At 41.8% G+C, this 25,465-nt stretch overlaps 1 protein-coding gene across 2 annotated transcripts; it reads right to left on the bottom strand.

Moving 5' to 3' along the window:
- Nucleotides 1–5,475: 5,475 nt before the first annotated feature.
- LOC138789646 (olfactomedin-like protein 1) lies at nucleotides 5,476–18,215 on the bottom strand. Of its 2 annotated transcripts, none has more exons than XM_069968403.1 (3): nucleotides 18,141–18,215; nucleotides 10,503–10,791; nucleotides 5,476–6,834 (listed from the first exon to the last, which is right to left on the bottom strand). In XM_069968403.1, the coding sequence occupies exons 2-3, from the start codon at nucleotides 10,717–10,719 to the stop codon at nucleotides 6,050–6,052; spliced, it is 1,002 nt and encodes a 333-aa protein (XP_069824504.1). In that variant the 5' UTR covers nucleotides 10,720–10,791; nucleotides 18,141–18,215; the 3' UTR covers nucleotides 5,476–6,049. The 2 variants fall into 2 exon arrangements, with proteins under 2 accessions (XP_069824504.1, XP_069824503.1); XM_069968402.1 differs by lacking the exon at nucleotides 18,141–18,215 and adding an exon at nucleotides 13,557–13,826.
- Between the last annotated feature and the right edge of the window lie 7,250 nt (nucleotides 18,216–25,465).

Here is a 25,465-nt window from a genome sequence, read left to right as displayed (position 1 = left end):
TGCCCATTGGATCCAGTTGTCGAGTGTGAATAAAATTGGAAGCATTTTTGTATATCGTGTGGCGGTTAGTATTCAGTAGCGGAGGGGGGGACAGCGTTGTGATATTTAGTCTGGTTGTTGAGTAGGGACCTATTTTACGCAGCTCTGTATAAACAATTGTTGGGTGTATCCTTTTTTCTAAAATTATTGGGTAGTATCAATCTTCTTTCCTTTCTCCAGTAAAACAAGTAATAAAACATAAGAATGATTATGTTTAGAGGGACTTACGTCGTCCAATTACGGTCGAGCTGTTGACCAAAATTTGGGACATTTTACCTGTGGTATGTTTTTAACAGTACGAAACATTGTTGTTTAGAACTGCTTCATTCCTTTTTTGCGGCGTTACGTATCAGAGAATTTGTGGACATCTCTAAACAGGGTATGCCAGTTCTGACTCGCAAGTCTATAACTGATCAAAAAGGTCCGGGTACTATATTGCACATTAAGAGTATGTGCACACTACAGAATTGCGACCGAAAATCCGTTGCGGATTCCGCAGATCGCACCTGCTTGCAGCCGTGTGCGTCTCCATCCGTGCCATAGACTCCATTCTATGTACGGGAGGATTCCGCCGTCCGTCCACAGAGTGAACCTGGCAGTGTGGCTCCCAGAATCCACAAGCGGGATAAAATTGGGTTTACATGGTCTTAAAATTTCTGGTCACTCTTTTAAAATTGAGGCTGCAACTGAGGCTGCGTCTCTGGCTTTGGATGAGAATGTCATCGGCAGATGGAGGTCAAATTGGAATAAATTGTATGTCTCTGCAGTCCGCGGTCCCAGGTTGCTATGTGCAGCCGGGGACCGCGGGTATTAGCCAGCAGCGCCGATCGGCTGCGCCAGCTAGTACCCGCGGTCCCCGGCTGCAGCTGACAGATGCATTTAAATAGTAGCTGTGCCCCTCTCGCTGTTGTCTAGTGGGAGGAAATCACTAGTACTGAGCCGGCGGGGCTCAGCGCCTGAATGGCGCTGATCCCAGATTGGCAATCAGTGCATCTGGACTGCTGCAGACCAGAATAACAGAGCACTGATCTGATGGATCATTGCTCTATTACATACATAGCATTGATCTCAATGGGAGATCAGTGCTGTGCATATAAAAGTACCCCAGGCGGCTTTTAATTACTGTAAATAAAAAATCCACTCCCCTAATAAAAGTTTAAATCACTCCCATTTAATAAATAAAAATAAATTAATAAAAAATTAAACATATTTAGTATTGCCGCTTGCGTATTCACCCGAACTATTAAATTGTCACATTACTGCTCTCGCATGGTAAACTGCGTAAGCGCAAAAACCTGCCAAAGTGCAAAATTGTGCATTTTTGTTTACATCAAATCCATAAAAAATTTAATAAAAAGTGATTAAAAACTTACATATATGCAAACAAGGTCCCGAAAGAAATAACAGATTATGGCGCAAAGAATGACACCTCACACAGCCCCATAGATCAAACAATAAAAGCTTTATAAGGATGGGAAAAGAGCAATTTTAAACACTTTTTTTTAAAGGTTTTAATTTTTTGAAATCCATCAAATAATATAAAAGTTATGTAAGTTACATATCATTGTAATCATACTGACTTAAGGAACATAGACAACATGTCAGTTTTACCCTAGGGTGAACGGCTTAAACACGAAACCCCTCAAAATAAAAGGAATTGCACCTTTTTTCCAATTTCACTGAACATATAATTTTTTTCTGGTTTTACAGCATAGTTTATAGAAAAATTAAGTCTGTATTTACAAAGGATAATTGGTGTTGCAAAAAAAGGGCTCATGTGGGTCTATATGGGAAAATATGCAAGCACTGTGGCCTTTTAAACACGAGGAGGAAAAAACGAAATCACAAAAATGAAAACGGGCTCCGTCCTTAAAGGGTTAGGCTGGGTTCACACACAGTATATTTCAGCCAGTATTTGGTCCTCAAGTCAGGTCCTTATGGCAACCAAAACCAGGAGTGGATTGAAAACACAGAATGGCTATGTCCAGGGGCCTAACTAGAAATGGCTGGGCCCCATAGCAAACTTTTGATTGCCCCCCCCCCCAACCCCCCAACTGACCACTAAACGGTCAAGTGAAGTCATAACTACATAACTGCTAGCTCTGGCCAGGAGTGCTTGCACTTAAAGGGACATTTGCAAAACCCAGGAGACCAGCAGGGCCACCCGGTGCTGCAAATGATGACGGCTCAGGGGGCCCAGTGTATTGCAGGAGCAGGCCATGGGGCCCCCTGATGCAGCGGGCCCCATAGCAGCCGCTATGGCTGCCCTAGTGGTAGTTACGCCCCTGGCTATGTCCACATAATGTTGTAATCAAGTGGATGGCCGTCATTTAATGGCAAATATTTCCTGTTATTTTAAAACAACGGCCGTTGTATTGAAATAATGGCAGTTATTTACCATTATATGGCGGCCATCCACTAAATGTCAACATTGTGTGAACAGAGCCTTTCTGGGTTTTCAATCCACTCCTGGTTTTGGTTGCAATATGAGGACCTGACATGAGGACCAAATACTGTCTGAAACATACTGTGTGTGAATCCAGCCTTCAGCTATGTTCACACTAAGTATAGAGACCGGCCGTTCCGTTACCGCGCGCGCCCGCATGAGAAACTCCCATAGCACACAGTGAAGCGAGCGTCCGGAGCCGCTCGCTTCACTTTGTGAACTGATAGGGTTTCCTACGGCCGCAATTCATTGAATTGCGGCCGCAGAAAACTGACATGTCAGTTCTTTGTGGCCCTGTGCAGGATCCCGGCCGGAGCGTATACGATGGCAGCAACGGACGTAATTTTACGTAGTGTGAACATAGCCTTAAAGTGGATGGGGTATAAAGGTAGCCTAATGTTCACTCAGCGATACAAAAGTTGGCTGTATTTTTTCTCCTTCTTATATTCTCTTATACAGTAACTCATGGTGACATGTCAGTCAATTCTTTGAACGGAGAGGAGCAGAAAGAGGAGGCACGCAAGGCACCTCATGGAAACAGATAGCATGCATGATTCCGAGCGGAGTCCACAGGCGGGGGTTCCACTTTGAATCGCTGCCTGATTTCTGTAGTGTGAATTGGCCCTAACTGTGGAGCCTTGTAGCCCCGTCTCCTGACTGCAGGACTGGGCAGATCTAGTCATGTAACTGCAGATTCTGTTACAGCTCTTTGCCCACTTTTATTAAATGCAATTGCTACTTCAGCAATTCCCTAAGTCACTCTCTCCTGTAATGCAAGGATTCCACAGAGGTTTAATAGAACATATCTCCTGAAAGAGGAGAGGACACATAGCCTCCTTTTATTCTCACACATGCACAAACACATTATTGTTATAAGATGGAAATCTATTTGTAGAAACCTTGACTCTCATTATGTTTGACCCTTTTCCTGATGACCTTGTAAGATACAGTGACTATAGAATGTAATAAAGTCCTGGTAATTGTATGCCATATACAGTGTATTTACTTTCCAGGGAGTGCAGTTGTTTTGGTCTTTTGCACCACCTTGTGGTCTTTTTTGGCAATGCAACAGTGATTTACAAAATAAATTGCAAAAATAACCAATTATGCTTGGGGAGGTACTAATTCTCACTGAAGACAGCAGTGGTATGGAGACCTTTATTTTTCCAGACAATGCTCAATGGAAAAAAATTATGTAACAAAATCACTCTACTCCAGAAGCAATAATTCTCTCTTATGCTTTCTTTGAAGACAGCAGTGATATGGAGACATTTTTTCAGGCAACTCTCTATATCGGTCCTACCTCGCACTCCTGATTGAATTTATAATTTTGTAAATTTGTATTTATGTTATGTGATTACTTCTTGCCCAGATGATCTTTTATGCAGAATCAGTAAAGGCTATGTTTTAAAAGGACGCACCCTTTTGATTTTCTACTGCTCCTGTAGAGTCCAGACGAGTAACTATTGTCTGCATAGATGATGATATATATTGTTTTGTTTTGACAATTTCCATTTACTACGATCATTACTGAGGTTATTGTATTACTTCTATACATGATGGCAGGGTTGTCATTATTATTTTACAATTTTGTTCATGTGAAGGGACACAACAATGTATTATATGTACTGTAAGGGGCCCATGGCCATTATTGCCTAGGGGCCCTGACCACTCAATTTTTTTCTTTTGATATACTAAAACAGTACAGTTTAGTAAAGGAGGTAATACGGGGGAGGTAAAAATCTTGTGTTCATGGAATTTCTTTACAAGTTTTAAAAAATGATAACCTCAGTATTGCAACATTCGTGTTACAGAGCAGCGATCCGTGCCACAAATAGAAATACAGCAGGTCCTATTATGAACCCGCAATTGTTCATTGACGGATCACTTCTATCTAATGAATAGGTCCTTCCATTGTGAACGACTACAGATGCTGCCCCACACAATACTATTGTGACCTCTCCCCCCCCAGACATGCTGCCCCCCAGGGGAGTATTGGCTTCTTTGTGGCCCATGAGAAAATAGTGCCCTTCTTTTGCCCCTTTTGTGCCTCTTCTAAAGTAATATCCCCATTTGTGATCCAAAGTAGTAAGACCCTTTTTTTTTTTTTTTTTACACAAGCTTGTATACCCCCTTCTATGCCCTCTTTATGTCTTCACTTCTTAGTAGTGTCCCCTCCAGTAGGTACAGTTTTAGTGGCCCCTCTGTGATCCCACTAAGTAATAATGCCTCTTTGTGTACCCCACAAGGTAATGGTGTTCCTTTTGTGCCCCCACATTATAAAAGCGATCCCCCTCTGTGCCTTCCACTAGGTAATAGTGCCCTCCAAAAGTTAATAGTGCATTTTTGTGTCCCCCATTGGGTAATAGTGCCAACAGGCTTACAGAAGAGAATAGTATCTTCTCTATACCCTCAACAGGTAACAGCTACCCCTCTTTGCCCCCACTAGGTAATGGTGCCTCTTTGTGCCAACCCACTAGCTAATAGTGTCTCCCAATACTAAGGGACCTATTCCACGGGACGGTTATCGTTCGCATGATCGTTAACGATAAACGATTTAAACTATTACGAAACACCTGAAATCGTTCACCTATTTACATGGAAAGATAATCGTTACCTATGATCGTTCTTGCAGTCATCTTGTCGTCGCTATTGCATTCGTCACTACTGCGAACGACCAAACGATTTGAGAACGAGCAACGATAAAAATAGGTCCAGGTCTTATTAAACGGTCAACGATTTTTCGTTCATTCGTTAGTCGTTAACTGCTATTCAAATGAACGATTATCGTTTAGATTCGAACGATTTAACTATAATCTGAAGGATAATCACTAAGACTTTCTCACTGGGTAATAATGCCTCCCAGACCCTCAAGCTACGTAATAGTGCTTCCCTGTGCATGAGTCTCCTGCAGCTATGCCACTGAGCACAATTTTGACCATTTAGCCTCTGTACACCACCGCAAAATATTTGAAATAAACGCGTCAATATTTGATTGAAGTGGAGACTTTAATACAAGGAGTTAAACAAAAATCTAACACATAAGGAGTTATAGGATCTGGAGTTTATTCAAAGTGTTGCATTTGCCTTTGGTTATGGGTATTGGTGGTGTGGTCCAAAGGTCTATCAGCACAAGTGAAGGTGGCCATCAAAACAAAGCCAATCTATTAGAAAGATAACATAAATGTCTCAGCCACTGCAAGCAATGCACTTACGCTGAAATATGTCCACTGTCAGCTGGTTGTCAACTGAGGTTTGTATTCATGTTATACTTTGTTACTTTGATAAGAGGAGTAGTACCATATACAATGTATTCATTCATTAGCAGGATGAATAACAGAGGAAGAGCACAGTACAGGCTTCTAGGTAAAGATCTGCCAAATTGCTATTTCATGGGAAATGTATGAAAGTATTTACTATAACTGACAGATCAGGAGAGCAATAGATTCCTAGTAGTGCTACTTTTACACCTTATCTAGATAATGTCAGGCCGCACACTGATCTGAAATAATCCTATCTGATAGGGAGATATATAGAAATGTATCAGCATGTTTTGGATCTCCCTTACATCTGTTCTAACTTCTTCCTGGATTCAAATTTATAGACAATTTGATATCCGTCATCCCAAGCATAGAGGTTTTGGTCTCTAGGGTTGTAATGAATGGAGGAATGGCTGCTGAATCTCTTTGGGAAGTATATTGTAGGGATTTCCTGACTATCAATGAGATCTGAGGTGTCATAAATACAGTCAATATGAGATCTGCCCCCATTTGGACTATTGTACATGACATACAGTGTGCCACAAATAACAAAGGCAGCTTCTGCATTATTACTGTTGCAGGTTGTGTTCCACGTATGTTCAGCCTCCATCTTGTTGTGGTCTATCTTGGTGAGAATGATTTTTCCTTCATTGGCCAAATTTGCATAAATGGCCCACAGTCCTTGTTCGTCCATGGCAAGATCGATTTTTGTGTATGGTGAAAGCTCATATGGTGGGACATGTCCAGCCCCCTCTATGGCCATGGATTGCGTAACATTGGTTAGGATGTTGTATTTTATAATTTCATTGGCTGTGCCATTTCTATGGAAGTAGACAAAGTCGTTGTAGACATACAGACCAGTTCCTTGCCAGAAGAAAGGTAATATAACACTTTCAGCTTTTTGCAGATAGTCTCGGTTTGTAAAATCTTCTGTGTTTGCAAATTCTAGAAATATGTTGTTTCTGGAATCTGTAAAGAAATAGATATTGTCTACGTTGTCACCAGTATTCTTCATCCAAGCACCAATAGCACCTCCAGCTTTCTTCACTGTCTTCTGAGATTTGATTTGATCCAGCATTGTTGTACAACCTGAAAAAAAGTAACACTGTAACACTTCTTAAAGTGGTTATATAGTTTTAAAAACCTATTGGAAAATTTCTATCTAATATAGGGAGTAGTGTTGAACAGACTTGAGGAGGCAACTTTGGCAACTTCTCTAAACCTGAATGCTCAGCATTTGACTCCTGGCAAATGGAGAAGTTGGATTCTGCCCTAGGAAGTCCTAGAAAACCTCGATATAGCCTATGGCTGCATCCATGTTTTTCTGACAGCTGCAGGATGACATTCAACTTCTCCAGCTGCCAAGATAGAACAGAGAGAGTTTAAAGGGAAAATATATCAAAGAAAACCCTGTTATAATTCATATTTGGAGCAATCAAACTCTGTATTTGTGATTAGGTAAAGTTGCCCTCATACATGTGTCAAAATGAAGGCTATAGGCCCAGAGCAACCAGGTGATATTAGACATCATCCTCTAACGTGGACCGAATGCAGTTCGGTTTGAACTATGCTTGGGATATGTTTGGATTTTTGACGGGTATGTAATATTTCTAGGGGGTCCCTATGCCAAAAACTGGTGACTGTTGGGGAATTTATACACCACAGGGTAAATTCATAAAAAAAGAGGAGTGCCCTTATTACCATATAACCGGCCTCCACTCAGTGACATCACCAGCTAGAATTTTGGCAGGAAAAAATTGGGCTGAAATTCCCTGCACAAACAAAAATCAGTGTCAGTTGTTGGGGTATCCATACTACGCTTGGAGGGGCGGCCCATATTTTTTCTGCTGTACCCCACAGCCAGGATATTACTTCTGTTTATCAGTTAGCTATGTTTAAGCTAAGTTTAAAAATTAATAAGCTTCTTCCTTGTAGTGTTATAGAACTTACACTTCCGAAGGGAGAAAATGTTACCATTGTGGTATATTGAGATTAGTTTGGGTGTTGGGATATATCCTTAATAGGCCGCTATTGCCGGACAAGTATAGTTGGTGGCAGCGTATAGTTTGATCAGGTGTTGTGGTGCAGAAAGACCTACAGTATGTGAGTAATCCAGCATAATTCTGTCATCCAGAGGGGATTTTAGATGAATTTATGTGGTTGATTTATAGGCTTAATAGTGTTAATCATCCCAGTAATGTGACCTGAGAGTAGTGATCATCACACCCAGTTCTACTATTGTTTTTGCCGTGGCTTGGATGTTGTCTGCAATTTTTTCATATTTTGCTTTTGGAGGCCCCTCTTCCACAGAAGACAACAGAAGTACCGTAAAGGGACCCTGGGACAGGGCCTCAGAGCCTTAGAGACATGGCTTCTTACCTCTAAGCTCTATTTTGTCTTGCATTATCATCTTGCAGTGTCCCAGAATCTTTCTCTTGGTGCTGCATGTTTTAATATGTAGGATGGCACATCTGATTGTTATTCATATCAGGGATATTCTCTGTGTATGTATGGTATTTTGCTGTATTTTACTGCTCTATACACTAACACGTATCATTTGCTGAACTCTATGTAAGGGTTAGCCATGTACAGTATCGGTATATTCTGCCATGCTAGTCTGCCACCTGCTTCTAAAGACAGTCTTGTCTGGCTCACTACCCCATTCTTAGCCTATCAGGGCCCAACAAGTATCTCCTCTTTCCCCTGTTCTTATGGCCTTGTTTCACCAATAAGGAGACAGCCTCTTGAGTCTATATGTAGAAGTAGAGAAGGCCATGGGTTCAATCTGTGTCTGCAGTCAGTCTAGTGTCAGAAGTAGAGGAGTTCAGCCTGCTGTGTTCCACTTTCCTGTCTGCCTAAGATCCAGACCAATGCTGTGCTAAACACTTGGATTGCAACTAGCTCTGAGTAGCCTACTTGTCCACACTGTGAGGTCCATCTAAAGCCCCTATTCCACGGGGCGACTAAGAGGAGATCCTCATTTCCCATTCGCTGCCACCGCTATTCAACACGTCGGCAGTGAGCGGGTGAGTACAGGGGAGGCCACGGGAAGCTGCGGGGGGGCTGCCCGAGTGATCGGTAGATCGTTTGGGCAGCCCATAGAGGATAGTGGCGATCTGCTGCTGCCGCTCCTGTTCTGCAGAGCGATGGCAGAGGATCGCTGCTTTATTTGTCGTTTGTCTTTGAACATCTTGAAAGACAAATGACAGCCAAAATCAGCCGACATCAATCATCTGTCTTCTATTACACCGGATGATCATTGGCCATAGCGGTTGATATCTGCCGAATAAGGCCAATAATCGTTCCGCGTAGTAGGGCCTTAAGTCTCAATTCAGGGGTCTGGAGTAGCTGCCATTGCCAAAGTGCCCCCCTGCTGTTGCTGTGTCCTGTTTCTTGCTACTTGCGAAGGATGGCTCTGGAAGCTTCCATGTCTGTGCCTGTACTCTAAAGCCCCAATTACATAGGGCGATATTGAGGAGCGCTCGCTTGCTCTTCATTCTCCGCTCGCTGTCGGCGCTTTTACACACGTTGGCAGCAAGAGGGTGAGAGCCGGGGGGCGCTTCAGGGGGGAGCGCCCAGGTGTTCGCTAGATCGTCCGGGCAGCCCATAAAAGATAGCAGCGATCTGTTGCCGCTGCTCCTATTCTACAGAGCGATGGCAGCAGATCGTTGCTATCCTGGCCGTTTGTCTTTCAACATGTTTAAAGACTAACAATAGCAATGATCAGCCAACATCGTCCATATCGCTTGATTGTTGCCTTCTATTACACTAGGCGATTATTGGCTGTAATGGCCGATATCGGCCAAATACGGCCGGTAATCGTTTAGTGTAATAGGACCATTACATATGCCCCACAGGTTTTGTGAGACAGTCAGATGGAGTTCCTTGTCAGAATGGTTTTCTTCTTTTTGTCTACTGCAGTTAAACCAAGGATGTAAAGGGCCTCAACAGCAGCATCTAATACTTGCTGGATTGTGCATCCTTATGTAGTCACGCAAAACTCTGCCTAAGTTACCTTATTAGCACCCTTTTTCAGAGACGGTCACCTCACTTAGCATAACCTTCCCATTCAAGCCTATGACTCTAAATTCTCCAGTTTCACCTGCTATAGCAGAGTTACTACTATTTAAAGGAAAAATGGCCTAAGGGTGCATTCACATTAAGGAATCCACGCAAAGAACATCCCGTGGATTACGCCGCTCATCCTCGTGCGCTCCCTCTCACATCTCCACTGGTCCCATGTACTCCATTCTATCTTCAGGCAGATTCTGCTGTCCACCCAATGAATTGACGTGTCAATTCTTTGGGCAGAAGGCAGAATCGGCCTGACTATAGAACAGAGCCTATGGGACGTGCGGAGATGCTAGCAGGAGAGCACGGGGGAGAGCAGTGGAATCCGCGCAATGTTCTCCGTGCGAATTCCTCAGTGTGAACGTGCCCTAACCATCCTAACGCGCCTTGTGAACAACACTTTGTATTGTACTGTACATTAAAGACTGTTCAGTAAAGTTTACAGTTTTCCCAAGAGTCTATGTGATTGGTGGGGATTACTGATTTTAGTCAAAGTTTGTGGTACTGAGGGAGTGCTAGCATACCACTCAGGCGTGACAAAAGCCATAGCGGTAATGTAACATTCAGCTAGCCTGCACTACACCACCATTTGCAGACACCCCCCAGCTCACCACAATCTCCTATAAAGTAAATTCAATCTGTAAAGAAAAACTTAATCACAAAACGTGACCCTGACAATGACTTACTTGTACTCGGTTTCAGCCGCAATTTCTTTTTCTCCTCTGCTTTTTCTATCACCTGCTTCTCTACTAAGTGCTCATCCACCTCTATATGGGTGTTTGAAGAAGTAGAGCTCTCGAGGTAGTCAATGTCCCACTCGGCCCTCTCCAGTCTTGCCCAGAGACTCTCCATTTCATTCTTCACTTCATGTTTATAGTTGCTGAGGTTATCCAGGCGTGACATCAGCTTTTGAGACAATTCTTTGAATTCGTGCACATATTGCTGAATATCTTGTTCACATTTGTAGAGTCTGTCCTGAAATAGTGAAGGAAATGGTTTATTGATTGAAATAAAGGTTAAAATCTAAATGTATCTGAGATCCAGCTGTTATGAGCATGTTGTTGTATTTTTTACTGGGGGAGGAGGAAGACTATGTACAGGTTTTTAGCACGACTGCTATGTTTATACAGTAGCTCTTTGGGCACCATAGAAAGAGAAGATTTTTTCTTAAAGGTGTATCTTTCAGCTAAAAAAGAATGGTACTGTAATGCAATATCACACACAATGAACAGTATATAGATGCGACAACTGTTTTTGGAAGACATTCTGTGAAACCTACAGCGCTTTGAAAAGTATGTACATCCATTCTATGTAAGTTGTTGCTTTGCTTTACAACTAGGAATTAAAATGTACTTTTGGGGGCTTTATACCATTTAATTTATACAAAGTCTACCACATTAAAGGTACTACATTTTTTTTTCTGTGACACACAAATTACGACAAAAAACCCCCTGAGAACTGTAAGCATCCACCCCTGTTAGCCCGTACTTTGTGGAGCACCCACTTTTTCCTTTAATGCAAATGCAAGTCTCATGGGGTATGTCTCTATTAGGTGAATAGATCTGGGCACTGATATTATTGCCCATTCTTCCAGACCAAACTGCTCCAAATACTTCAAGTTAGATAGATTGGGTGGTGTAAAGCAGCCTTTAAGTCATACTCAGTTCTGGGCTTTGACTAGGCCATTTCAACACATTTTTCATTTTTTGGCAAACAATTATATAAAATCTGTTTAATTTCAGGTTGTAATGTAACAATAAAGGTAAAAAAACAAAGAGGGTGAGTACTTTCCCAAGGCATTGTATCTGTAATATAATTATATATTGTAATAATGTAAGACACAAAAAGCCTATCGCAGATGTAGTCTGGACAGAGTTAAAAAATAATGAATAAAAAGAATAAAAAATAAAACAATAACTATTGATGTCTAAAATGAATTCTTCCCGGACTCAGTTTGTGTTTCTTTTACATTAGTAGCAAATATAATATAATATTTGATGGAAACACTTTGGGATATAGCTGTGAAAAAGTGCTAAAAGCGAGTCTAATTAATCTCCAGGGTATAGCAGCAGCATCGAGCTGTCTTCAGCAGATTCTCAACACCAACTAAGCATGAAAAACAACACGAACAATAGATAAACCATCATTTAAATGGAGCCACAAAAGAGAAAAAAATATGTAAATATATTCTTAATGTTATGCAAAACATTGTTTACTTGGTTTTGAAATTGCTTACGTAGCACTAATGTATACATCAATCCTAACAAGGCTTACAATCTAATATCTAGTTTAGAATAAAGTGTACCTGTGGTGAAGTCTGGAGGTACTACAAGGGTTGGGACTAAACACGGCCCAAATTCTGATCCAGTTGGGGTTGCGCATTACCAACACGGCGTGGTCGTCTCCATAGATACCCAAACCTCCGGTACCAAATGTATTGCATGCTGCGCTGGGCCCAGATTTCATTACAGATACGTGTTAACACACAACACAGATGGAAATCCTCATGTTAGGAGTGTAGGAGGAAACCCACTGGATGCATTACATACAGATGTTGTGTTTCGTCAGATTTTTCAGTGTTTTAAAACCTCTTCCTGACAGTTGATGTACATTTATATTAAATACAAGGTTGGGTTGTATGGACTGGTCTCAGGACCTGAGCCTGCTCAATAACATGAATAACTCAGAATCTGGTCACCTAGATGTCATGTATTATAGCAATTGTAGCATCTAGTTGGTTAGAATCAGCATGCCTGTCCTTCTTTGCCTCCATTTTGTGCCCCTGCTGCCATGATTGTACTCTTATTAAACCCAGCTGTTAGCAATGTGTAAAGAAAACTTGAAATTAACCAGTACATTATCACATTACTGTTTTAGTATACTGCACAGGCGATTAGGCATAGTCAAATCCACTAATAAATAAAAAAATGTTCTGTAATCATAAAAATCTTAAAAAAAATCTATTCCAAATACACAAAAAGGTAACATAATAGGTACTGCTTGTACTGTCTTAGTATAATTTTTCTTGCACAGTAAACGCCACAAATGAAAATAAAAAATACCCCATGCCAGAATCAGTTTTTTTTACCACTCATTATGCCAAAAACACTGATTTAAAAGCAACCAAATAGTTCCAATAAACTCACTTTGCAAAAAACAAGCCTCACACTGCTTCGTAGAAGAAAAAAAAATATGGGTAAAAATATGGCAATGCAAAAGAATTATTCTATTCTTACTATGAGGAAAAGCAGCTCCCTCTGCACTTACTTGGTGAGCTTACTTATACGTATCACCCAATCTGCAGATGGAAAGAAGGGGGTGGTAACCATTTTTAATAAAGAGGAAGTAGGTGTGTCTTAGACTTCCTGTAGACACTATGTAATTGACAGGTCATATAAGTTTATATTAAAAAAAAGAAAAGAAAGGAAAAATATTGTCGTGGGATAACCCCCTTAAGGTCAGATATAGTTCCAGATAACTTTTTAACAGTTCTAGGTAGCAGCCTTAGATATTTCTATGGTCTACTTCAAGTGTAAGCAGCACAAAATATTACTAAGATCTATTTTAGAATCGTCAGGTTTTACATCTGCTAACTTTAAGGCCCGTGTAAATCAAAGATGAAACTTTAACATTAAGTGGTGAAAAACAATACATGATCTGGATACATGATCCGGTAGCCTTGAAGTCTTAAAGTATTCCTGACAGATTTAAAAAAGAAAAAAAAATCCTACATTACCTACCTCAAGAGTTAAAATACGTTTCTCAATGTATCGTATCATTGTTTCATCTTGAGCTGCACATTGAGGGATTGTGTGAGCCACAAGCAGGAACACAGATAGAACTTGTAAGTAATAGCAATCCATACTGAGATCCTTTAAGATGTTGGTGCCGAGAGGTCAAGAGAGCTTATAATATGCAGTATGGAGCTACCCTCTATCACGTATCGACTCTTTAAGAAGGCCTTCAGGATTCACAAATGCTTCTTGGGGCCTCTGTGCTAACACTAACAATGTCTGATAGGAATTCTTTCTGCTAGGGGCTGCCAAGTGTGATTAAATCCATATGTTTCAACACGAGTCAAACCTCTCACATCTGTGACATACAAGATTTTTTGTACTGTGTTTCATTGGTAGTAGAGGAAGAGCTATACAAAGGGAGTTGTATTTCACAATCAGGAGCATTTGGATGAAGGACAAGCAGTAGCGAGTTTCTCCATGAAGCTAGAAGTATCTCTATGAAGCTTCTCCCTGGATTGCGTAACTGGCAATTTTAATAGCTGTTTTCTGTAAAGCAGAGAATACTAGCTGAGTCGTACTCCTGGCAGTAGGACCCTAGCATATATGGACCTCGGAGTGACTGCCTCACCTGTTCCCCCCAGTGGCCATGGGAAGCCAGTGCCAGGGACATGCTCATGGGAATGCTCAAGACCAGAAATAATATACTGTAGAAAGCCATCAATTATCCTAGGAATGCGAAGAGGAGCACTGAATGGGACCAGGGCCCAAGATTTATGTGAGCTCTTAGGTGACATAGCCTTAGTGGGCTCCTTTTTAGTGCAACTGCAGTAGTGACACTCAATGTAATTGCTGGACAGCTTTCGACCTCTGAATTACAAAGGTAAAAGCAATGTGTGACATCTGCAATAATAGTTGGCATGCTGGCTTATAATAGAGCAGTCAGATCACTTTGCACTGTGGGTTTTACATGAAATTTGTTATAACTTCTTCCACTGCTCTACTACAGCGGGCTAGTGACTAGCAATTTGAGTATACAAAAACCAATATTACCAGTAATACCAGTATAAGTATTGGGTCTACTGTGCCAGCATATAGTTGTTAGGTCCTCTTTGTTCCCCCATATAGTTGTTAGGTTACCCCTGTGCCCCCATATAATAGGTGCCTTTTGTGCCCCCATATAGTAATTAGGTCCCTCTTTTGCCCCCATATGGTAGTTAGGCCCCTGTGTTCCCCAATGTAGTAGTAAGGCCCCCTATATGCATCCATATGTTAGTTAGGCGCCATATGCCCACACTGAGTAGTTAGGATCTCACTGTGTCTCAATATAGTGGTAAAGCTTCTCTGTGCCTCCATATAGTTGTCCTTTATGCTCCAATATAGCAGTTAAACTCTTTTTTGTGTATCGATATAGTAGTTTGCCCCCTCTGTGCATCATTATAGTAGTTCGGCCCCTCTGTATTTTCATATAGTTAGGTGTATCCATATAGTTTATAGGCACTCAGTAGGTAGCATCCCCCATGTAGCTCCACCAGTAAATGGTATGCCCCATTCAGGTAAACCCTACTATTGGTTGATGAAACCCCCCCACATTGCCCACATTGACCTCTGTTTGGACCCAGGTAGTTTTAGTAAGCCCCCCACCAGGAAGTAACATCCACCATATTGGTAATCCTCCTCTGTAGGTAGTTAGCACCCCTCTGTTAGCACTTATAAATATATATATATATATATATATATATATATATATATATATACAGTGTTACCTTGGTTTAAGAGTAACTTAAGAGCGTTTTGGTTTAAGAGCGTTTTGGTTTAAGAGCTCACAGTTTTTAAAAATTGTGACTTGGTTTAAGAGCATTGCTTTGGTTTAAGAGCTCCCTGGACTGGGTGGGAGTGCGAATGGGGGAGGGGCATGGTCTGCATAGCGGGGTCTACAGCTCTGTACTCCGACCCAGGAAGTCTCCCTCACCTTCCAAATCATAGCAGATCCACTCCAGGCTGGGGCTTACATCAGGGGACAGGACTGTGGGGGTAATCTCTACATAGCTGTAACCCCTCTCTCCCCAGACAGAGAGTGCTGTTATACTGTGCTCGCATCTGCCCTGCTCATTTCTTCATGCTCACTGCAGTCTCTGTCAGCCCTTGTGTTTCCCATCCTCCTCATTACTGTACAGTAACTTATAATATCACATATTCTGCTGTTTCTGAATGTTTGTTTCATTAGATTTACCTGTTATTCAGAATAATAAATCATTATTTTTGGGGTGTGGAACCAATTCTTTGCATTTCTACGATTTCTTATGGGAAATTTTGCTTTGGTTTAAGAGCGGATTTGGATTACAAGCACGGTCCCGGAACGAATTATGCTCGTAATCCAAGGCACCACTGTATATATATATACAGTATATATATATATATATATATATATATATATATATATATATATATATTCCATACTTGCCTGGCTCCCACACAGTCCTCCAATCTTTCTTTCTCCCGGCAAGTGCCGCTTGAGTGACAGTCCTTGGGTGCTGTAACTATGGGGGGGGGGGGAGAGAAGCCTCTTATGGATGGCAAAAGTGGATAAACCAGAATTATTTCTGATGGGAACTGTATCTTAATAGAAGGTGTGAACAGTACTTAGAGCATCCCTCTATTTGAGCACTTGCTACCAGGTTCCCTGCAGATTACTGGTGATAGCTGGGACCATAGGTAAAAGAAAAGGTTTGAACAGCTTATTGTTGGGAAGGCACTTTTACAAAACATGAGTTGTTGAAAGTAAAATGTTACCATTTATTTATTTATTTATTTATTTATTTATTTATTCTTTTCCTGCACAGTTGTTTGAAATAAAAAGAGAATAAAGTATGCGCTCCCATGTCTAATAATCTTATGTAAATTGTTTCAAGATTCACAACTAAAGAAATGTTATATAAGCGCACATTATAGAGCCAATATAGTGAAAGGACAGGAGTATTGTTAGACATACATTAATATGCATCCTAGAACAATATAAATTCTTGGAAACAAGTCTAAGAACTTCACTATATATGTGTGCTCCATCATGCAGGAAAGGAAACTTCCACTTCATTATTCCATCTGGTTAACTTGTCAAGATGATAATAACCCTCAATGATAACATCCTCCATGAAAATGGCTTCCTTTCTGCTCTATTTAGAATTACAGGCAAACAAGCTTTGTAAGCAAAGTTGATGTGAAAGGGAGGAAAGTAAGTCCAGTGTCTTTGTAAGTGAGAATTCTTCAGGCATGTCCGAATGGATATTATTCAGATGGCACCCTTCAACTGGACAACACCATGGAAAGCCACCCCAATGTGATCTATCTATCTATCTATCTATCATCTATCTATCTAAATTTTTTGCTAAATATATGATGCCACATCCACCATTTTGATAATTTAGGCTCCATCTATATGAACCCTTTCACCAGCCAGTACATTTATGCATCATACAGAACCATTAAAAAACCTCCGCTTGTATCCTGTAGACATAATGGCACAGTGGTAGTGATGTCATCCAGTTTAATTGTCTAAATGTACAGTAGTCACAAGTGCTGACGTTATGAGTAGCAAATTTTACTTATGAGTGAATTGTGAAAATGAGAAATTGTTCAATTTTAACAAAGTACTGTACATGTGACCTTTATAATATATAACTTACCTCCCACCCCCTTCCTATCAAAAACCTGAATGCTTGGAAACACCCTAAGAAGCACTAGAGTCCTTTCTTTCTTATTGGAGGCCAATTCACCTATCAGTATATTTTTGGAGTGAGGAAGATTACTGGAAGAGATCCACCATACACAGAGAGAACATATAAAAGCAGGGCAGATGTTGCCCATGGTCACTTTCATAACCGAGACTGAAGTGCTGCAAGGCATCAGTACTAACCTTTTAGCCATCATGCTTACACACAGTTGCCATTTCAATTCACACTTGCTTGCATTAGCCACCACTCACTAAGTCAGTGTCTTTTCTATATATTGTCAGTCAAGCTTACACAGCTGTTACATAAGAACTATTATTTTCACTGTCACTCCTCATGCAGAAAGTACCAGTTCCAGTCTGAAAGAAGGTGAATACATATAAAGTCATAAAAAACTCAGTTACAGAAGGCTGTGGTATTTTATGTCTAGCACATTATCAAAAGTTCTGGAATACGAGAAAAATACACTTAAAAAATACTAAAAAATGTAACACAAAATCTGCCTCTATTGGTGTCATTGATCTGCTCATTATATTGTATTTGTGCAGGCTCATCTGGACATTTCATTTACCATATTAGGCCATGTGGGGATTATAGATGGTCACCTACACCCCATGTCATGTCAGAGTCAGAGGCGAAAAATATTACCAAGCCTAAAGGGATTAAACAGCTGCACAGTGCCACCATTATTGGGATATGTTCCTGTCCCCTCCACGTCTCGGAAGGCTCATTTCCCAGTAATGAAAAAGCTGGAAGGGAGCACAGTGGTTAATTTTGTATTTGGTTTTCTCTTATAATTCTGATGTATGTAATCTCATTTAGTTGAGATGTTTATTTCACATCAGTTTCCTAATTATGGTACCTGGGACACATGAACTGAAACTCCATATTGTGGCTGCTACATGCGTTTGAAACCATGTCTCGTGAGTCCCAGCAACATTGAGCAGCCATGGGAGAACACGTGGGTTTGCATGCATGTGAGAACATGGCCTAAGGGCCCTATAACATGGAGTGATAATCTACCCAATCAGGTAGATCATCACTCTATGTAATAAAGACAATGATCATTGGCTGATCGTGTCTTTTGGTCCTGACCTAAGATGATGGCTGAGGGATGTGTAAAAAAACAAACAAACATACCTTTCCACGCTACCTGAGATCCTGCTAGCTTCGGCCCACTCCCCGCAGTGTCTGAAGTGGAAGGCCGCTAAGCCAATCACTGACCACAGCACTGTCTGGGTGATTGACTGAGCAGCCTGTCACTTCAGACGATGCAGAGAGCAGGCCGAAGCTAGGAGGACATCAGGGAGTGTGGAGAGAGGTATTTAAAAGTTTATTATTTTACACTTATTGGGCAAGGGCTGCACGGACATCGCTTACAATATATACAACCTTTGCTTCATGATTATTGAGCCATATATGGGCTCAGTAACCAAGCACTGGTCTAGCAGATCAGTGGTCACTTACAACATGTCATCAAGCCATGTAATACGGCCCTAAGCCGCAGTCTTAATACTAATATGTGTGCTGCCTGCACATCTGGGAATTGGGAAGCTAAGAGGGGGCGGGACTTCTCAAGTAGTACACTATAGTGTTTCTGGAAGATTTGAGAAGACCTTAGGGAGTGCAAAAAGGGAGCGACACTATAATGCTGTAGGCTCTAGAATATTGCAATGGGCCCATGCAGATGGTCGTGTGAAATTCCTCTTAGTCCCCGGATATTGAACAACAATCAAACTGTTGTATTATGCCATTACTTATATTACTAAGTATATTTTGTTTGTTTAGGACCTATTTGTTTGTGCCTCATAGAATTTACCATAAAACAAGAAGTCTATGTATTAGATGGATGCTATCTGAATTCTGACCTGTAATACTACATTTCCCATGTGGTTCCCACTACAGGAGAAATTAGCAGCCAATAGCAGCTACCTCTGGCCAAACTAACTGTTTCTGATGGGTCTTAGTATCCAAACCCAAAGCGATCAGCTGATCTGCAATAGATTAAACCCCTTTGAGGATCACTAAAAGGTGGTAAACCATAATATTCCTCTTTACTTAAATCATGAAAACTTTTGTAGTAATTCTATTCTGAATCATTGTATTGAAAGAAACCTAGAAGATTGGAGGTAGGAAAAGACCACTGGGTCTACTATTTCTCATTATCTTAGGATAGATATATGTTTATCCAAGTCAGGTTCACATTCAGTTATTGTAGATTTACCTACCACATCTGCTAGGAGTTTGTTCCAAGCATCTACTACCCTTTCAGTAAAGTAATATTTTCTCACGTTGCTTCTGAACTTTTCCCCAACTAACCTCTTACTGTGTCCTCTTGTCAGGGGCGTAGCTAGGGGTTCAGCCTAGGGGGGGTGAGTGAGTCTGAGTGGGCCCCTAACCGATTATGTTACCCATAGGGAACCTTGGCAGACGACAATGTTTTCTGAATAACAAAGGCTATATTCCACTACATTAGTGAATAAGGATTGAGAGATATAGAACCATCTAAAAATTAAAAGGGTTATCTAAGGTTAGAAAAACATAGCTGCTTTCTTCTAGAAATGGCATCTATCTATCTATCTATCTATCTATCTATCTATCTATCTATCTATTATCTATCTATCTCCTATCTATCTATCTATCTATCTATCATCTATCTATCTATCTATCTATTTATCTATCTATCTATCTAAAATAGTGGGTGGCAAAATCCAGCACACCCAACCCTTATCTCTACCTACTTTATCTGCTGTTGGAGAGTTGGGAGGCTGCCATATACCCGGCTGGGACACGGAACGGCCGGTCTCTGAAAGGTTCATCCTGGATGATCTTCAGCGCTGCAGAGTTCTGATTTGGGCGCTATGAAGTGTGCGGCCAGATCCGCTCACTGCATAGTGTCCACTGACAGGGTTTTCTGCAGCCGCTCTTCAGTTATGGCGCTGCGAGAGATCCCGGCCGGAGCGTATATGATGTGTATACACTCTGGCCGGGATCCCTTCAGCCTGCAGCACTACATAAGTTCCGTGGAAACCACGGCCGTTGTAAAAATGGCCATGATTTCCATGTAGTTTACGTAGCGTGAACATAGCCTAAGGGGAGGTAAAAGTGGGAGATAACACACTGGAGGTGGCACTGTTGGGGCACAGATAGGACACATTGTATGTTGCTGTTTAGGGGGGTAGATAATTAAAGTAACCACCATGCTGCACTGAGCTCTGCACAGGGGAGGAGGGCAAAGTAATTGGCAGAAATTAATAAACTTAAAACCAGTTGAGTGAAGCTGCTGCCTGTACAGAGATGTCCAGGCTCCAGCATCAGGACGGGGGCTCTCTGTACTACCCCTCACTCAGTCTGCCCTCTACAACTTACAGCACACAGCAGCAGCCTGACAGACACACAGATGATGATGATGATCACTCACTGTCAGCTGCTGCTGCTCCTCTTCACAATCCCTGGCAGCCATCCAGTTGCAGGATCCTCGGCTCCTGTCATCACATGACTGCCCCTCCTCCCCTCCTCACACACAGCACTATGCATAGCAGTGTGTGGCCGAGGGGGAGGAGCTACAGCGTGCCGTGCAACATGTGGGGAAACAGGAAGAGAGGAGAGAGCAGAACATCCCCGGCCAGGGGCAGCAACTGCCGGGCGCTGATGCCGTCTGGGGCCCCCACAGACGTGTTAAGGCTGTCTGCAAAAGCAATAGCTTCTGAAGACAGCATTGACCGTCTGGGACCTCAGTGGGCCCCTGCCTGAGTGGGCCCAGGGTCCACAGCCCCCCTTGCCGCCCCTAATTTTGCTTCTGACTCTTGTTCTTGAGTTCTGTTTCTTATTCAAAACACTTCCCTCCTGAACCTTATTTAAGCTTTTAACATATTTAAAGATTTTAATCACATATTAGTTATTAATTATGTTCCATATTATAACATAACATTTGTGTAAGCATAGTTCAACCAATCCCACTGGTAAGAGTTACCCATTGTCTGATCTACTTGACAAACCCTCAGTAGAGTAAGCGCATTACTGTAGGTGTCATCTATCATGTCACCAGCAGCTGGCAGTAAATTCCAACAAATACATTACATTTCCCTAGAGGTTCAATGAAAAGAAAACTAGGGCAAACTAAAATATTAAACAGGAGCTGGGAAAATTACAAGAACAATAATGCCAATGCATTCAGAGCAACATAACTTTGTGTACTTAATAAGATGTGTTATATAAGTTTCACATTTTCATAACAGGGAAAAGCATATTAGTTGCAAGTGTAACTACTGCAATATGAGCAAATCTAAATATAAAGTTTCCTGATGATCTGGACTGATTCCAGTACATAAATAACTATTTACATGCTGTATTCTGTCATGTCCGCCATATTAGCATAGGCCTAACCCGAAGCTCCTGGGCCTCAATCTGGGAAAATCTGAAAAAGGACCTCTACTTAATATGTGCTATTTATATTACTGAAGTAATTTACCAATGATTTATGGAATGCTCTATAAATCTATGTTCAATACTGAATGTTTATTGTATTTCTGGGAAATCTCATTGGCATCAGTAGCTGCTATAACCTATGGCACAAGGGCACAACTCTCCACTGCACACAATGGAGTGAGCAGCCTGAGCCGCTCGCTCCATAGTGTGCACTGACAGGGTTTTCTGTGGGCGCTATTCATTAAATAGTGACAAGTTAGTTTCTCACAGCGCCGCTAGGGATCCCGGACGGAGTGTTTAATCCTAAAAATCAGCCTTCAGGAGACTGGACCTGGATTTCTGGTAAGTTCAGCTTTGTTTTACAGCATGATAACAACAAAAAAATAATGAATGCATACTGCAAACTTGCTTTATATCACATCTACTATTGATTTAGATTTTATAACGACAGTGACACTTTAATAGGTATACAGTTCTCTTGCAGCACCACTATAAAATGAACTATTACAATGTGCCTATTAAAATCCTTGAGATTCCCAAGGTATCATAGGTCCTCCACTCTCAAAACTATGATTGAGCGTTCCATTTCACAACTTCCTAGTATGATATTTGACAATACGTTTTCAAAAGCCTTTAAATTCATCATTAAATTGAGCAATGTACTGGTGTAGTCACATCAGAACAATATGTATCTGTGACTACAGCGCTGTGCCATTAGATATGATGGGTCTAGTGTTTCTATATCATCAATTAAAAAAGTAAATCAATAAGTAATTTGTTATTGTTTGTCAGGAGAGGGCCGCTGCAGGTTGTTTAACAAGCAGATAGAGAGATTTGTAAGAGTTTATTGAATTGCACAGTGGATCTGCCTTGTTATTTTGCAACTTCATTAGCACGACTTGTCATTGCCCAGCATGAGTATTGGGATAGTGATTGTATGCCGCCATCAGCCAGAATCAATCAGTTGTACACACACCAAGGGTAGGTAAAAAATGGCTTTGTTTTTAGATTACCCTTTGTGTATATTTCAGCCTTTAGGAGGTTCAAGCAGTGCACCTTCCAGTCACCACTTTCATACTGTACATCATGATTGATGCTATGTATTTCCTTCCCATTGCTTTTATAGCACTGTCATCACTCACTTTGGTGTTTCCAGTGGGGGTACAATCTAATTTCATTATAACTCACTTGAACCAATAGCTATTAAACCTATTGTATATGTTTGGAGTGTGGGAGGATAATGGAGAATGTACAGGAAACCCACTAAAGACAAGGCACAAGATACAAAGTAGTTGACAGTTTCCAACCCAGAACCCAGTGATGAAGAAGGAACATTTTTTTAATGTGTCACTGAGACATATCAAAAGTTTTTTATTAGTTGGAGTCTGAGTGTATAGAACCCAACTGATCTGGTGAATGAGTTGGAAGAACAATGTGCTTAGCGTGTTCTCTCCCAATTCCATGTCACTGGACCGAGTAACCTGCATAATGTAAGTCTATAGGACCTTCTCACTCACAAAGAAGTGCATATCTCTCCTGGTTCATCCTACTGGTATGTCAGGGTCTGAATACTCTAACCCCTAATGATAAAACTTTTGACATGTCCCTGTAACATACATTTGTGGTGTGCCCCCACGGGTGCTTTGTATCTCTCCTGTACACCTCTCAAAAAGCTCCAGATTAAGTTGTAATGAAGGTAGTTTTGAAGTTTCATCACTAGATGTCAGTAGTACTGTATGTGTTTCTATGTATAGCACAGCCGAGGAGGTTAATGGATTACTGTTTTATGTGTGCAATGTGCTTTTATTGACCTTTAGGAGGTGCTGTCTACTTCTAACCTATGTCTTTCCTTCTTTTGTTTGCACAAACTCCTTCCCACCACTCACAGGGTAGATTACTTAGACCCTGTAGGAAGTAGTTACTTGGTGGAGGAGGTATAGCAGCAGTCTTATCCAGATTCTCATGGGAGAAGGACACACAGAGCAAACGTCGACCCTTGTCCGGGACCAAAAGTGCAGTTCAGTGCAGTCTAGTCTAAGACTTGTGTATGCAGATGTGTGTATGACGCCCCTTGAGAAAGCGACCTAACGCGAAACGTGCGTCGGGGTTATAGACGCCAGATACCACTATGGGTAAGCGGTTCTTATGATTTTGGTAGACAGTGTACAGGTCATGCAAATTTGTGCGTAGTAACCTTGGAGGCCATGTGGATACACTGCATGTGCATGTGTACAGTATATGATTTAGATGCTTAAAAACACCTGTCTATGTGATCATGTGACTTTAACACTGTGGATTCTGGCTGCCATTAATTACTGGATCCTTTTTGCACTATAATACTTTATTATGAGATTTTTTAATCATGTCAATAAAAACTGTTTAATTTTAAGAGTATAGCTTTGCGTTATGTAATTGTTCTATTGAAAGGCTATTTATGTGATATTTTGAACAAGTTATGTTATGGTTAATCAACTCTGGCAAGCAGAGACCGAGAAAGATTTTTTGTGTCCTTTGGAACTATTGTGTATAAAACGTGTGTATGCAGATGCAGCTAGAGACAACCAGATCTTTCAGTATTGTTTCTATATCTATTATGCAGTGCTAAACACTAAATTGGGAGAAGAGTCTAGGAACATCCTAACCCATGCCGAGAACCAGTCTAAAAGGTGCAGGGCAGTATCCTAAGAACCAGAGGAACTAGCCTGGATAGGACAAAGCTACCAAGGAAGGTCTATGTATGCTTTCTTGCAGTGCAGGTAACTCGGACACCCCCGGAAACTTAGCTTCTCCCAAATAACCACTCGACACTGTAGGGCACAAGGTAGTCTAAACACAGGTACAAATAAACTTCTTACTCTACAAGTCTTTCTCCAAAGTTCCAGCAGAGTACATTGCTACATTGGGTTGGAACTCCCTTGACAAACTCCTCTCCTGTACGCTACTCTACTCTCGACTTTCCAAGCACCGCTACAATTACCTCTCTTCTACTCTTCTTCTCAAGGCACCTCCTTCAGCACAAGCAAGTCACAGCACTAAAGTCTATGTGGAGATTTATCTATTTTACTCAAGTGTATTGTATTACTGAAAGACTTTACATGGTTCAAACCGTGAGTCCTGCTGTGTTCCTGCTAGCCCACGTTTCACCAGTTGCACCTCGCCCAGTGGCGTAGCCACCGTGGTCGCGGGGGTCGCCGCCGCGATCGGGCCCGCCACAAGGGGGGCCCGCGGGGCCCCCCGATCAATCACTCTTGTGACCGCAAGCATTGTTTTGCTTGCGGTCACAAGAGACTGGCCCCGTCTTTCCCACCGCTTCTGCGCGGCTGCCGGGGGTGTCGCGTCTTACCCCCGGCAGCGCGCGCATCCCAGAACTCCCTGCGCGCCTTGGGCCCTGACTTCCGGTTTCCGGCGCGCAGGGAGTTCTGGGATGCGCGCGCTGCCGGGGATAAGACGCGACACCCCCGGCAGCCGCGCAGCAGCCGGGGACAGACCGAAGGCGAAGGAGTGAGGATCAACGTGGGAGCGCGATGTCAGGTGAGTTAAGTTTTGTTTTTTTATCAGCCTGTACGGGTGGGGGGAAAGAGGGGGCCATCTATGAGGGTGGGGGGAAAGGAAGGGGCCATCTATGAGGGTGGGGGGAAAGGAAGGGGCCATCTATGAGGGTGGGGGGAAAGGAGGGGGCCATCTATGAGGGTGGGGGGAAAGGAGGGGGCCATCTATGAGGGTGGGGGGAAAGGAGGAGCCATCTATGAGGGTGGGGGG

Source organism: Dendropsophus ebraccatus, chromosome 4, assembly GCF_027789765.1.
Source record: "Dendropsophus ebraccatus isolate aDenEbr1 chromosome 4, aDenEbr1.pat, whole genome shotgun sequence".
In the NCBI taxonomy this organism is placed as follows: domain Eukaryota; kingdom Metazoa; phylum Chordata; class Amphibia; order Anura; family Hylidae; genus Dendropsophus; species Dendropsophus ebraccatus.
The sequence above is the reverse complement of the archived record's forward strand: the minus strand, read 5'-3'. Positions and strand labels throughout refer to the sequence as shown.